Here is a 13,426-nt window from a genome sequence, read left to right on the forward strand (position 1 = left end):
GACAGAACGTGTCTCCTTCCTGAGCCGTATGACGGCTGCGTAGTCCCATGGTGTTTATACTTGCGTACTATTGTTAGTACAGATGAACGTGGTACTTTCAGGCGTTTAGAAATTGCTCCCAAAGATGAACCAGACTTGTGGAGGTCTGGTTCATCCTTTTTTCTGAGGTCTTGGCTGATTTCTTTTGATTTTCTCATGATGTCAACCAAAGAGGCACTGAGTTTGAAGGTAGGCCTTGAAATACATCCACAGGTACACCTCCAATTGACTCAAATTATGTCAATTAGCCTATCAGAAGCTTCTAAAGGCATGACATAATTTTCTGGAATTTTCCAAGCTGTTTAAAGGCACAGTCAACTTAGTGTATGTAAACTTCTGACCCACTGGAATTGTGATACAGTGAATTTTAAGTGAAATAATCTGTCTGTAAACAATTGTTGGAACAATTACTTGTGTCATGCACAAAGTAGATGTCCTAACCGACTTGCTAAAACTATAGTCTGTTAACAAGAAATTTGTGGAGTGGTGGAAAAACGAGTTTTAATGACTCTAACCTAAGTTTATGTAAACTTCCGACTTCAACTGTACCTACAGGGGTCCTAAAATTCTAAATCAATTATCTAAATGGCCCATGGCATTGTATGACCATCTTGCCTGATGAGTCAAACTGAATTCTTCCGCAGCTCTATGTTTGCTACATACTTCAGACTGCCATCGTTGAAATCTTTTGTGATGACGTCAAAATTAGTGATTGGATCATCTCTAACCAATCAGAGTATCAAAGCCAATGACGAATTCTCAAATGCCGTATACCCACCTGTGTTAAAAAATAAAAAAAATAGGCAAGTCAGTTAAGATCAAATTACAATGACGGCCTACACCGGCCAAACCTGGACGACGCTGGGCCAATTGTGAGCCGCCCTATGGGCCTCACCATCACAGCCGGTTGTGATGCAGCCTGGATTCGAACCAGGGTGTCTGTATTGACGCCTCGAGCACTGAGATGCAGTGCCTTAGACCGCTGCGCCACTCGGGAGCGCCAAGAAAGGGAAAGGGAAGGGGGATACCTAGTCAGTTGAACAACTGAATGTATTCAACTGAAATGTGTCTTCCGCATTTAACCCAACCCCTCTGAATCAGAGAGGTGTGGGGGGCTGCCTTAATCAACATCCACGTCTTCGGCGCCCGGGGAACAGTGGGTTAACTGCCTTGCTCAGAACAAACCAATGTTGTTTTTTCTCACATCATTCTCCCTTGAAGGCCACAGTCCATCATCTGAAATAGCTAATTGTGAGGCAAAATCCCATACGACTAGCATAATTCCTTCCCTCTGTTTCCCTACCGCAGACTCATCATCCTTTTCTTTTTTCCCTGTCTTTTTGTATGTTCAATGCATTCACTATTTCTTTGTGATATGCTGCCTTCTTTCAATTTTCCAATCTACTTAATTTTTCCTTTTCCTTGCTCGTTCTTCTTATTGTATTGTAGACGTTACAACAATAGTGAATGACGCAAGAGGAGACGGCAATCAACATAAAAAACCCTGAACTAAACATACTGACCGACTAATTTGTAATTAAACATGGCTTTATACATTTAGGCAAGAGATAATCTATAATACTCATGATGTGAGTCATATTCTATCTATGTAATACATAGGAATGTATGACAAATGGGCTCTCTGCTACATGTGACACTTTTAAGACGAGGAGCCCGATCTTCCACGAGCTCATGAGTAAAAACATAGCTGTAATTTAAGAATGTGGCGATATTGTTCAGAGCCTGTATTCTGTAAAAACTCAAGGATCTAAAAATCATACCAAACTTTATGCTGCACACTCTTAGAAAAAAGGGTTCCCATAGGGTTCTTTGGCTGTTCCCATAGGATAACCCTTTTGGGTTTCAGTTAGAGCCCTTTTTGGTTCCAGGTAGAACCCTCTATGGAAAGGGTTCTACTTGGAATCCAAAAGGGTTCTACCTGGAAACAAAAAGGGTTCTAACTGTGGGGACAGCTGAATAACCCTTTTAGGTTCCAGATAGCACCTTTTTTTCTAAGAGTGTACAGTCGTGGCCAAAAGTTTTGAGAATGACACAAATATTAATTTCCAAAACGTTTGCTGCTTCAGTGTCTTTAGATATTTTTGTCAGATGTTACTATGGAATACTGAAGTATAATTACAAGCATTTCATAAGTGTCAAAGGCTTTTATTGACAATTACATGAAGTTGATGCAAAGAGTCAATATTTGCAGTGCTGACCCTTCTTTTTCAAGACCTCTGCAATCCGCCCTGGCATGCTGTCAATTAACTTCTGGGCCACATCCTGACTGATGGCAGCCCATTCTTGCATAATCAAGGTTTGGAGTTTGTCAGAATTTGTGGGGTTTTGTTTGTCCACCCGCCTCTTGAGGATTAACCACAAGTTCTCAATGGGATTAAGGTCTGGGGAGTATCCTGGCCATGGACCCAAAATATCAATGTTTTGTTCCCCGAGCCACTTAGTTATCACTTTTGCCTTATGTCAAGGTGCTCCATTATGCTGGAAAAGGCATTGTTCATCACCAAACTGTTCCTGGATGGTTTGGAGAAGTTGCTCTCGGAGGATGTGTTGGTACCATTCAAAATTGTGAGTGAGCCCACTCCCTTGGCTGAGAAGCAACCCCACACATGAATGGTCTCAGGATGCTTTACTGTTGGCATGACACAGGACTGATGGCAGTGCTCACCTTGTCTTCTCCGGACAAGCTTTTTTCCGGATGCCCCAAACAATCGGAAAGGGGATTCATCAGAGAAAATGACTTTATCCCAGTCCTCAGCAGTCCAATCCCTGTACCTTTTGCATTATATCAGTCTGTCCCTGATGTTTTTCCTGGAGAGGAGAGTAGTGGCTTCTTTGCTGCCCTTCTTGACACCAGGCCATCCTCCAAAAGTCTTCGCCTCACTGTGTGTGCAGATGCACTCACACCTGCCTGCTGCCATTCCTAAGCAAGCTCTGTACTGGTGGTGCCCCTATCCCGAAGCTGAATCAACTTTAGGAGACAGTCCTGGCGCTTGCTGGACTTTCTTGGGCGCCCTGAAGCCTTCTTCACAACAATTGAACCGCTCTCCTTGAAGTTCTTGATGATCGAATAAATGGTTGATTTAGGTGCAATCTTACTGGCAGCAATATACTTGCCTGTGAAGCCCTTTTTGTGCAAAGCAATGATGACGGCACGTGTTTCCTTGCAGGTAACCATGGTTGACAGAGGAAGAACAATGATTCCAAGCATCTTCCTTTTGAAGATTCCAGTCTGTTATTCGAACTCAATCAGCATGACAGAGTGATCTCCAGCCTTGTCCTAGTCAACAATCACACCTGTGTTAACGAGAGAATCACTGACATGATGTCAGCTGGTCCTTTTGTGGAAGGGCTGAAATGCAGTGGAAATGTTTTTTGGGATTCAGTTCATTTGCATGGCAAAGAGGGACTTTGCAATTCATCTGATCACTCTTCATAACATTCTGGAGTATATGCAAATTGCCATCATACAAACTGAGGCAGCAGACTGTGAAAATGTATATTTGTGTCATTCTCAAAACTTTTGGCCACGACTGTAGAAGGTGTAGCACACACGAAGCTCTAGACTTTATTTGCGAAGCAGTGAAATAGTTTTGATTTACAGTACAGACTAATGTACATGGTTAATTAGGGTTAGAAAACATGCTGACAGCGCTGTACACAGCTAGCGTCCCCCCTTGAGGTGCAGCTTGCATCTATTTAAAATGAACGCCAGAGGGACAAACTTTACATAACTTCCATTCACTGTGCAAGTTTGTTTTGTCAAATGGTTTAGTATGCCGGGAAAATGGATTAGCTTGGGTTAAGAGACCGTAATACCAAGTGGTAACTGGCCGTAACTTGTAGGTGTGGTTATAGTTTTGCTGTCTGGGTACTGTCATCAAGACAAGGCATCTGCATGGTAAACACATTATATATCTCATACAGTGTTACTGTGTAATGGGAGATATAATCAGACATATTCAGCTGTAGCATGTTTTTGGCATAGTCATTTTTTCCTCATTCCTTTTTCTCATCCATTCCTCTCTTGAAAAAGGTACATACAGTACATTGCCATCAGAAAGTATTCATACCCCTTGACTTATTCCACATTATGTTGTGTTACAACCTGAATTCAAAATGGAGTAAAGTGATTTGTTTTCTCACCAATCTACACACAATACCCAATAATGACCAAGTGAAAACATGTTTACAGACATTTTTGCAAATTTTTGCAAATTATCCCAAATGTTATCCCAAAATTATCCCAAATGAAATACAGAATTATCTAATTTACCTAAGTATTCTCATCCCTGAGTCAATACTTTGTAGAAGCACATTTGGCAGCAATTACAGCTGTGAGTCTTTCTGGGTAAATCTCTAAGAGTTTTGCACACCTGGATTGTGTAACATTTGCACATTATTATTTTCTGTTAAATTGTTTGGTTATCATTTCTAGACAACCATTTTCAAGTCTTGCAATAGATTTTCAAGTAGATTTAGGACAAAACTGTAACTCGGCCACTCAGGAACATTCACTGTCTTCTTGGTAAGCAACTCCAGTGTAGATTTGGCTTTGTGTTTTAGGTTATTGTCCAGCTGAAAGGTGGATTCATCACCCACTATCTGGTGGAAAGCAGACTGAACCAGGCTTTCCCCTAGGATTTGCCTGCGCTTAGCTCCATTCCGTTTCTTTTTATCCTGAAAAACTCCACAGTCCTTAACGATTACTACCCATAGCATGATGCAGCCACCACAATGTTTGAAAATATGGAGAATGGTACTCAGTAATGTGTTGTATTGGATTTGCCCCAAACATAACACTTTGTATTCAGGACAAAAAGTGAATTGCTTTACCACATTGTTTGCAGTATTACTTTAGTGACTTGTTGCTAACAGGATGCATGTTTTGGAATATTTGTATTCTGTACAGGCTTCCTTCTTTTCACTCTGTCAATTAGGTTAGTATTGTGGCGTAACTAACTCTTTAACTGTTTTAAAGTAACCATTGGCCTAATGGTGAACAACTGAGTTAGGAAGGACACCTGTATCTTTGTAGTGACTGGGTGTATTGATACACCATCTAAAGTGAAATGAATAACTTCACCATGCTCAAAGGGATATTCACTGTCTGTTTTTTTATTTTACACAGAACAAAAATAAAAACTGTGTGTTGGTCCCATGTTTCATTAGCTGAAATAAAATATCCCAGAAATGTTCAATACACACAAAAAGCTTATTTCTCTCAAATGTTGTGCACAAATTTGTTTACATCCATGTTAGTGAGTATTTCTCCTTTGCCAAGATAATCCATCCACCTTACAAGTGTGGCATATCAAGGAGTTGATTAAAAAGCATGATCATTACTCAAGTACACCTTGTGCTGGGGACAATAAAATGCCACTCTAAAATGTGCAGTTTTGTCACACAACACAATGCCACAGATGTCTCAAGTTTTGAGGGAGTGTGCAATTGGCATGCTGACTGCAGGAATATCAACCTGAGCTCTTGCCAGAGAATTGAATGTTCATTTCTCTATCATAAACCACCTCCAATGTCCTTTTATAGAATTTGGCAGTACGTCTAACCAGCCTCACACCCGCAGACCATGTGTATGGCGTCGTGTGTGTGAACGGTTTGCTGATGTCAACGTTGTGAACAGAGTGCCCCATGGTGGCGGTGGGGTTATGGTATGGGCAGGCATAAGCTATGGACAATGAATACAATTGCATTTTATCGATGGCAAGCTGAATGCACAGAGATACCGTGACGAGATCCCGAGGCCCACTGTCGTGCCATTCATCTGCCGCCATCACCTTCTGTTGTCCCAGTTATTCCATGGCCTGCATACTCACCAGACATGTCACCCATTGAGCATATTTGGGATGCTCTGGATTGACATATACAACAGCGTGTTCCAGTTCCCGCTAATATCCAGCAACTTCGCACAGCCTTTTAACAAGGCACACCTGTTAATTGAAATGCATTCCAGGTGAATGCATTCCATTCTATCTCATGAAGCTGGTTAATATAATGCCAAGAGTGTGCAAAGCTGTCATCAAGGCAAAGGGTGGCTACTTTGAAGAATCTCAAATATAAAATATATTTTGATTTGTTTAACACTTTTTTGGTTACTACATGATTCCATATGTGTCATTTCATAATTTTGATGTCTTCACTATTACTCTACAATGCAGAAAATAGTAAAATAAAGAAAAAAACTTGAATGAGTAGGTGTGTTTAAACTTTTGACTGGTACAGTATATTTAATCCATTTAAAATTCAGGCTGTAACACAACAAAATGTGGAAAAAGTCAAGGGGTATGAATACTTTCGTAATGCACTGTATATCACAGAAAAACCTTGCAATTCTTTGGCAAACACTCCAATTTTTCACCGGGTTAATGCGATTTCCTTGAAATTCCGATGAAACTTCCTGTTTCACAACCTCATCAAAATAATGTAACATGAACCTCTTATTACCTACCGATACAGCTGCATGATTTAAGCCTTTTTTTCTTATCTCTTGCGCAATCATCACTCATTTACCCTCCCTCCGATCGTAATATCACTCATAACTACAGTACCCCACTAAATCCCTCTCCTATATCCTCTACTCATTCTATCCTCCCTCCATTCCTCTTTTTTAGGCTACCTGGTAAAAAAAATCTCTCATCCCTCCTTCCTACCAGTCGTATATTACTCATAACTACAGCATAATAATAAATCAGATTTTTATTGCGCTTTTCCCAGACCCAAAGACGCAGTCCCCACTAAATCTCTCTCCCATACCCCTTACTCATTCTCTCCCTCCCTTCGTTCCTACAGATCTCCCTCATTCCTCTCTGTCATCCCCCTCTCACCCTGAAGGCCTTCTTGGCGGCGTGGTCGTCTGCGTCTCCTCTGTACCAGGGCCTAGCGGGCCGCTTCCTCAGGCTGTGGCCGAACAGGTCGATGAAGAAGAAGGCATAGTCCTCCGGGGGCAGGCCCTCCCTCCAGAACTGTACCATCAGCCTCCGGAAAGTGTCCCATGAGCAGCACATGTACACCACTGAAGAAAAAGTAGAAGAAGAAGAATGTATCAATGACATGTACAGTATATCAGTGGAATGTACCACTGTATGCTACTGTTTGTGTGCCACAGTGGAATTTACCAATGTGCTACTGTTTGTGTACCACAGTGGAATTTACCAATGTGCTACTGTTTGTGTACCACAGTGGAATTTACCAATGTTCTACTGTTTGAGTGACCCTACAGAGGGTGGACAGAAAACAATAAGGGGAATTGGCTAGTACTGTTAATGAGCAATGCAGGTGCAACATTGAGGAAAAAGGACATAGGTGAAAGACTAACATCCACTGCACTGCAACCTGTTCTCAGAGCATTTCGTATTCTGTACGTAAATCCAAAACACTACATTTAGTATACGTTACGTTTCGTATCATATGCATTCATTTGTGGATGTCCATCTCCCATTTCCTATATGTTACGAATTACAGTTTCTATTATATGTTAGGATTTTGTGAAACATACTATACAGTGCGTTCAGAAATTATTCAGATGCCTTTCATTTTTCCACATTTTGTTACTTTTCAGCCTTATTCTGAAATGGATAAAAAAAGAAACATCTCATCAATCTACGCACAATACACCTTAATGACAAAACAGGTTCTTGGAAATGTTAGCAAATTTATAACAAATAATTCACAGAAATACCATATTCAGACCCTTTGCTATGAGACTTGAAATTGAGCTCAAGTGCATCCTTTTATCAAAATTCTACAAAGTTCCAGAAAAAAGGACCTTGTGCATTTCAGGTAAAATAACAACCAAATGTTTATATCCTAGGACAAATTAGCTAACAACAGAAAGTTAGCTACCTAAATGTCAATGAATGTTTAATGTGTTTTGACCTGTCCCCAAATTAATACAGTTGGTTCAGAGTTTGTTTTGATATTTCAACCTGCGTGTCCTGATCGCGTCTGGAGTGGATGTACAAAATCAACATGCGGAGGTACGCGCGTGCCCGGTCTAGACATCATGTAATAAAGAGATGCTCTGCTTTTTTTGACACCACACTCCACAAAGCAAGTCCTGCATGCTCTAGTTTATCTTATCTTGATTATTGGCTAGTCATATGGTCATGTGCTGCAAATAAAGATCTAGTTAAGCTGCATCTGGCCCAGAACAGAGCCGGACCTCTTGCTCTTAATTGGGCTAATATTAATACTATGCAAGCCATTCTCTCTCGGCTAAGAGTTGAGGAAAGACCGATTGCGTCACTTCTTGTTTTGATTAGAAACATTCAAGTGTTGGACATTCCAAATTGTTTACAGAGTCAACTTACACACAACACTGACACACACACTTACCCCAGCAGACATGCCACCAGGGGTCTTTTCACAGTCCCCAGGTCCAGAACAAATTCAAGGAAACGTACAGTATTATACAGAGCCATGAGAGCAGGAAACTCCCTTCCATCTTATATAGCGCAAGTGAAAAGCAAACATAGTTTCAAAAAACAAACAAAGTAACACCTCACGGCACAACTCCTCCCCCTCATGTGACTTACTTGTTGTGTGTATGTACTGACATGTATGTGGAACTGATAGTTGCGCAAAAACACACACAAACACATTACATGTTAAAGTATTTTGTCTGTAATGTCTTTTTCGTTATGTGTCGGACCCCAGTAAGACCAGCTGTCGCCAATGGTGTTGGCTAATGGGGGTCCTAATATATCAAATCAAATCTATGAGAAAGTGCCCTTTTGGCCTCCTATCAGCTTGGTGGCTTTTGTTTTTCATTTTGTCACTTTTAAATATATATATTTTAAATGTAACGAATTGCACATCAAACTAGCTAATTAAATGTGTCTTGAATCTTGGCAAATACCCCCTCCGTCATGCCTGACTTCTGCATGCAGTGAGCCTTGCTGGTTATGGGCTAAACGTTTCAATACAGGTAGGTTACTTTGAGTTGGACCTGTCATGTCTGTCTCACTGCTATAGACGGAGAAAAGGGGAATTCAAGTTTGTTAGTAAGAAGCAGATGTCAACAGAACAAACTCAAATCAAGGCTATTTAGCTTATTTTGACAGCAAAGCTAAATAGCAGATTTACATCATTATTATTTCGATATGATCAGCTGATAGCCCGTTTTCCCGATGTCACTCATTTCCACTCTAGTTAGTAGCCTACTAGAAGTCACTGGCACTAACTAGCTTACAATGAGTGACTAGTGTGCTGTTGCTGAAAATAAATAGGCCAATGTTAAAAAAGAAAGAGGGGTGCCCTTTTTTAATGAGCATCTGACCAGGGCTCCAGACTAACATTTTCCCCAGGTGTCACTAACTTTTACAGTTGGTGGCATCAGACCATGATTTGGTTGGATCCAAATCATGAGTAATCATCTGATAAAGTCATTCAGGGCTCAACATACAGGTCTGCCCACTGGCAGGGGAGGATTTGGAAACCCTCCGGGCCAGTTGACCATCCCTGTCAGATGCCCGCTTGTGCCAATGAAAAAAAATATTGTAATAATGTTATTTTTAACCGAAGCTATATAATTGATTATTAAACAGATGGGTTCCCGAAGCTCTTCGTTCCTTATGTCAAATATTTATCACGCGTGCGCTGCACACATTCAGCCTATTGATAATATGACGAGCAGAGAGAACACCAGCTCTTACACAGCTGGTTGTTGCGTGGAGCAGCTCTCCGAAGACCGACAGCAGTAGGGGTGGGAAAGTGGTAGGAAAAATATGTTCCAAGTTATGAAATCTACCAGTAAATGGAATAGCCTACCTTGAACATTTCCTCTAGGCTATTTGGTCCTTGAAAAGTAATTGAAGCCTACTTAGAAGTTCTACTGCTCCAATATACAGTACCATTAAAAAGTTTGGACATACCTACTCATTCAAGGGTTTTTCTTAATTTTTTACTATTTTCTGCATTGTAGAATAATAGTGAAGACATCATAACTATGAAATAACACATATGGAATCATGTAGTAACCAAAAAAGTGTTAAACAAATATATTTTATAGTTGAGATTCTTCAAAGTAAGCCATCCTTAGCTTTGATGACAGCTTTGCAAATTCTTGGCATTCTCTCAACCAGCTTCAAATCAAATCAAAGTGTATTTGTCACGTGCGCCGAATACAACAGGTGTAGACCTAAAAGTCAAATGCTTACTTACAAGCCCTTAACCAACAGTGCAGTTAAGTTAAAAAATAGGTATTAGGTAAACAATGGATAAGTAAAGAAATAACATAAAAAACACAACAACAAAAAATAACAGTAGCGAGGCTATATACAGGTGGTACCAGTACAGAGTCAATGTGCAGGTGCACCGGTTAGTTGGGCTATTTGAGGTAGTATAGTTAAAGTGACTATGCATAGATCATAAACAGAGGGGGGGGGGGGGGGCTGGGTTGGCAAGGGGGGGACACAATGCATAGTCCGGGTAGCCATTTGATTAGCTGTTCAGAAGTCTTATGACTTGGGGGTAAAAGCTGTTGAGAAGCCTTTTGGTGCTAGACTTGGCGCTCTGGTACCGCTTTCCATGCGCTAGCAGAGAGAACAGTCTATGACTGGGGTGGCTGGAGTCTTTGACAATTTTTAGGGCCTTGCTCTGGTACTGCCTGGTATAGAGGTCCTGGATGGCAGGCAGCTTAGCCCCAATGAAGTACTGGGCCGTTGGCACTACCCTCCGTAGTGCCTTGCAGTCGAAGGCTGAGCAGTTGCCGTACCAACCAGGCAGTGATGCAACCAGTCAGGATGCTCTCAATGTTGCAGCTGTAGAACCTTTTGAGGATCTGAGGACCCATGCAAAATCTTTTTAGTTTCCTGAGGGTGAATAGGCTTTGTCGTGCCCTTTTCACGACTGTCTTGGTGTGTTTGGACTATTCTAGTTTGTTGGTGATGTGGACACCAAGGAACTTGAAGCTCTCAACCTGCTCCACTACAGCCCCACCGATGAGAATGGGGGCGTGCTCGGTCTTCCTTTTCCGGTAGTCCACAATCATCTCCTTTGTCTTGATTGCATTGAGGGATAGGTTGTTACTCTGGCACCACCCGGCCAGGTCTCTGACCTCCTCCCTATAGGCTGTCTCATCATTGTCAGTGATCAGGCCTACCACTGTTGTGTTGTTAGCAAACTTAATGAGGGTGTTGCAGTCGTGCCTGGCCATGCAGTCGTGGGTGAACAGGGAGTACAGGAGGGGACTGAGCACGTACCCCTGAGGGTCAGAGTGGCAGATGTATTGTTACCTACCCTTACCACCTGGGAGCGGCCCGTCAGGAAGTCCAGGATCCAGTTGCAGAGGGAGGTGTTTAGTCCTAGGATCCTTAGCTTAGTGATGAGCTTTGAGGGCACTATGGTGTTGAACACTGAGCTATAGTCAGTGAATAGCATTCTCACAGCATTCATGAGGTAGTCAACTGGAATGTATTTCAATGAACAGGTGTGCCTTGTTAAAAGTTCATTTGTGGAATTTCTTTCCTTCTTAATTAATGCATTTGAGCCAATCAGTTGTGTTGTGACAAGGTGGGGGGTGGTATACAGAAGATAGTCCTATTTGGTAAAAGACAAAGTCCATATTATGGAAAGAACGGCTCAAATAAGCAAAGAGAAATGACAGTCCATCATTACTTTAAGACATCAAGGTCAGTCAATACGAAACATTTCAAGAACTTTGAAAGTTTCTTCAAGTGCAGTCGCAGTTTCTTCAATCGATATGATGAAACTGGGTCTCATGAGGACCGCCACAGGAAAGGAAGACCCAGAGTTACCTCTGCTGCAGAGGATAAGTTCATTAGAGTTATCAGTCTCAGAAATTGCATCCCAAATATATGCTTCACAGAGTTCAAGTAACAGATATATCTCAACATCAACTGCTCAGAGACTGCGTGAATCAGGCCTTCATGGTCAAATTGCTGCAAAGAAATCACTACTAAAGGACACCAATAAGAAGAAGAGACTTGCTTTGGCCAAGAAACAAGAGCAAAGGACATTAGACCGATGGAAATCTGTCCTTTGGTCTGATGAGTTCAAATTTGAGATTTTTGGTTCCAACCGCCATGTCTTTGTGAGATGCAGAGAAGGTGAATGTAGGATCTTGGCATGTGTGGTTCCCACCGTGAAGCATGGAAGAGGAGGTGTGATGGTGTGGGGGTGCTTTGCTGGTGATTCATTTTGAATTCAAGGCACACTTAACCAGCATGGCTACCACAGCATTTTGCAGTGGTACACTAGCCAATCTGGTTTGCGCTTAGTGAGACTATAATTAGTTTTTCAACAGGACAATGACCCGAAACACACCTCCAGGCTGTGTAAGGGCTATTTGACCAAGAAGGACAGTGATGGAGTGCTGCATTAGATGACCTTGCTTCCACAATCTCCAGACCTCAACCCAATTGAGATGGTTTGGGATGAGTTGGACCGAATAATGAAGGAAAAGCAGCCAACAAGTGCTCAGCATATGTGGGAACTCTTTCAAGACTATTGGAAAAGCATTCCAGGTGACAACCTCATGAAGCTGGTTGAGAGAATGCAAAGCAGCCATCAAGGCAAAGGGTGGCTACTTTTAAGAATCTAAAATATAAAACATATTTTGATTTGTTCAACACTTTTTTGGTTACTACATGGTTCCATATGTGTTATTGCATAGTTTTGATGTCTACACTATTACTCTACAATGTAGAAAATAGTAAAACAAAAACAAAAAACTTGAATGAGTAGGTGTGTCCGAACTTTTGACTGGTACTGTATTTATTTCATTTCATTTCTGATTTCATTTCTGATCAGAGATGTAGCCACTTTCATTTGTTTACCACCATTTCAATTGAATAGTGTTGCGCTAGTCTGTAGCGCTTGTTGCGGTAAAACCATGTGCATTAGTGAGGTCGGGCACTAATGTTTGGCGATTAGGCCTGGCTCGCAGTTGGCGTTCCAATTCATCCCAAAAGTGTTCGATGGGGTTGAGGTCAGGGCTCTGTGCAGGCCAGTCAAGTTCTTCCAAACCGATCTCGACAAATCATTTCTGTATGGACCTTGCTTTGTGCACGGGGGCATTGTCATGCTGAAACAGGAAAGGTGTCACGCCCTGATCTGTTTCACATGTCTTTGTTATTGTCTCCACCCACCTACAGGTGTCACATATTTCCCCATTAGTCCCCGGTGTATTTATCCCTGTGTTTCCTGTCTCTCTGTGCCAGTTCATCTTGTTTTGCCAAGTCAACCAGCGTTTTTTCTAGCTCCTATTTTCCCCAGTCTCTGTTTTTTCCTAGCCCTCCTGGTTTTCACCCTTGCCTGTCCTGACGCCGTATCCGCATGCCTGACCACTCTGCCTGTTCTGACCTCGTGCCTGCCTATTGCCTGGTACTGT

The 13,426-nt window shown here is 41.7% G+C and overlaps 1 protein-coding gene across 3 annotated transcripts in view; it reads right to left on the reverse strand.

Annotated features, from left to right (window-relative positions):
* LOC115173623 (atrial natriuretic peptide receptor 1) overlaps positions 1-13,426 on the reverse strand; it is a 126,622-nt gene that overhangs the window by 68,299 nt on the left and 44,897 nt on the right. For all 3 annotated transcript variants that reach the window (XM_029731898.1, XM_029731897.1, XM_029731899.1), the window contains one exon: positions 6,900-7,087. In XM_029731898.1, coding sequence (XP_029587758.1) covers positions 6,900-7,087 — 188 coding nt within the window. The remainder of the gene's footprint in view (positions 1-6,899; positions 7,088-13,426) is intronic.

This window comes from Salmo trutta, chromosome 34 (assembly GCF_901001165.1).
Source record: "Salmo trutta chromosome 34, fSalTru1.1, whole genome shotgun sequence".
Classification (NCBI taxonomy): domain Eukaryota; kingdom Metazoa; phylum Chordata; class Actinopteri; order Salmoniformes; family Salmonidae; genus Salmo; species Salmo trutta.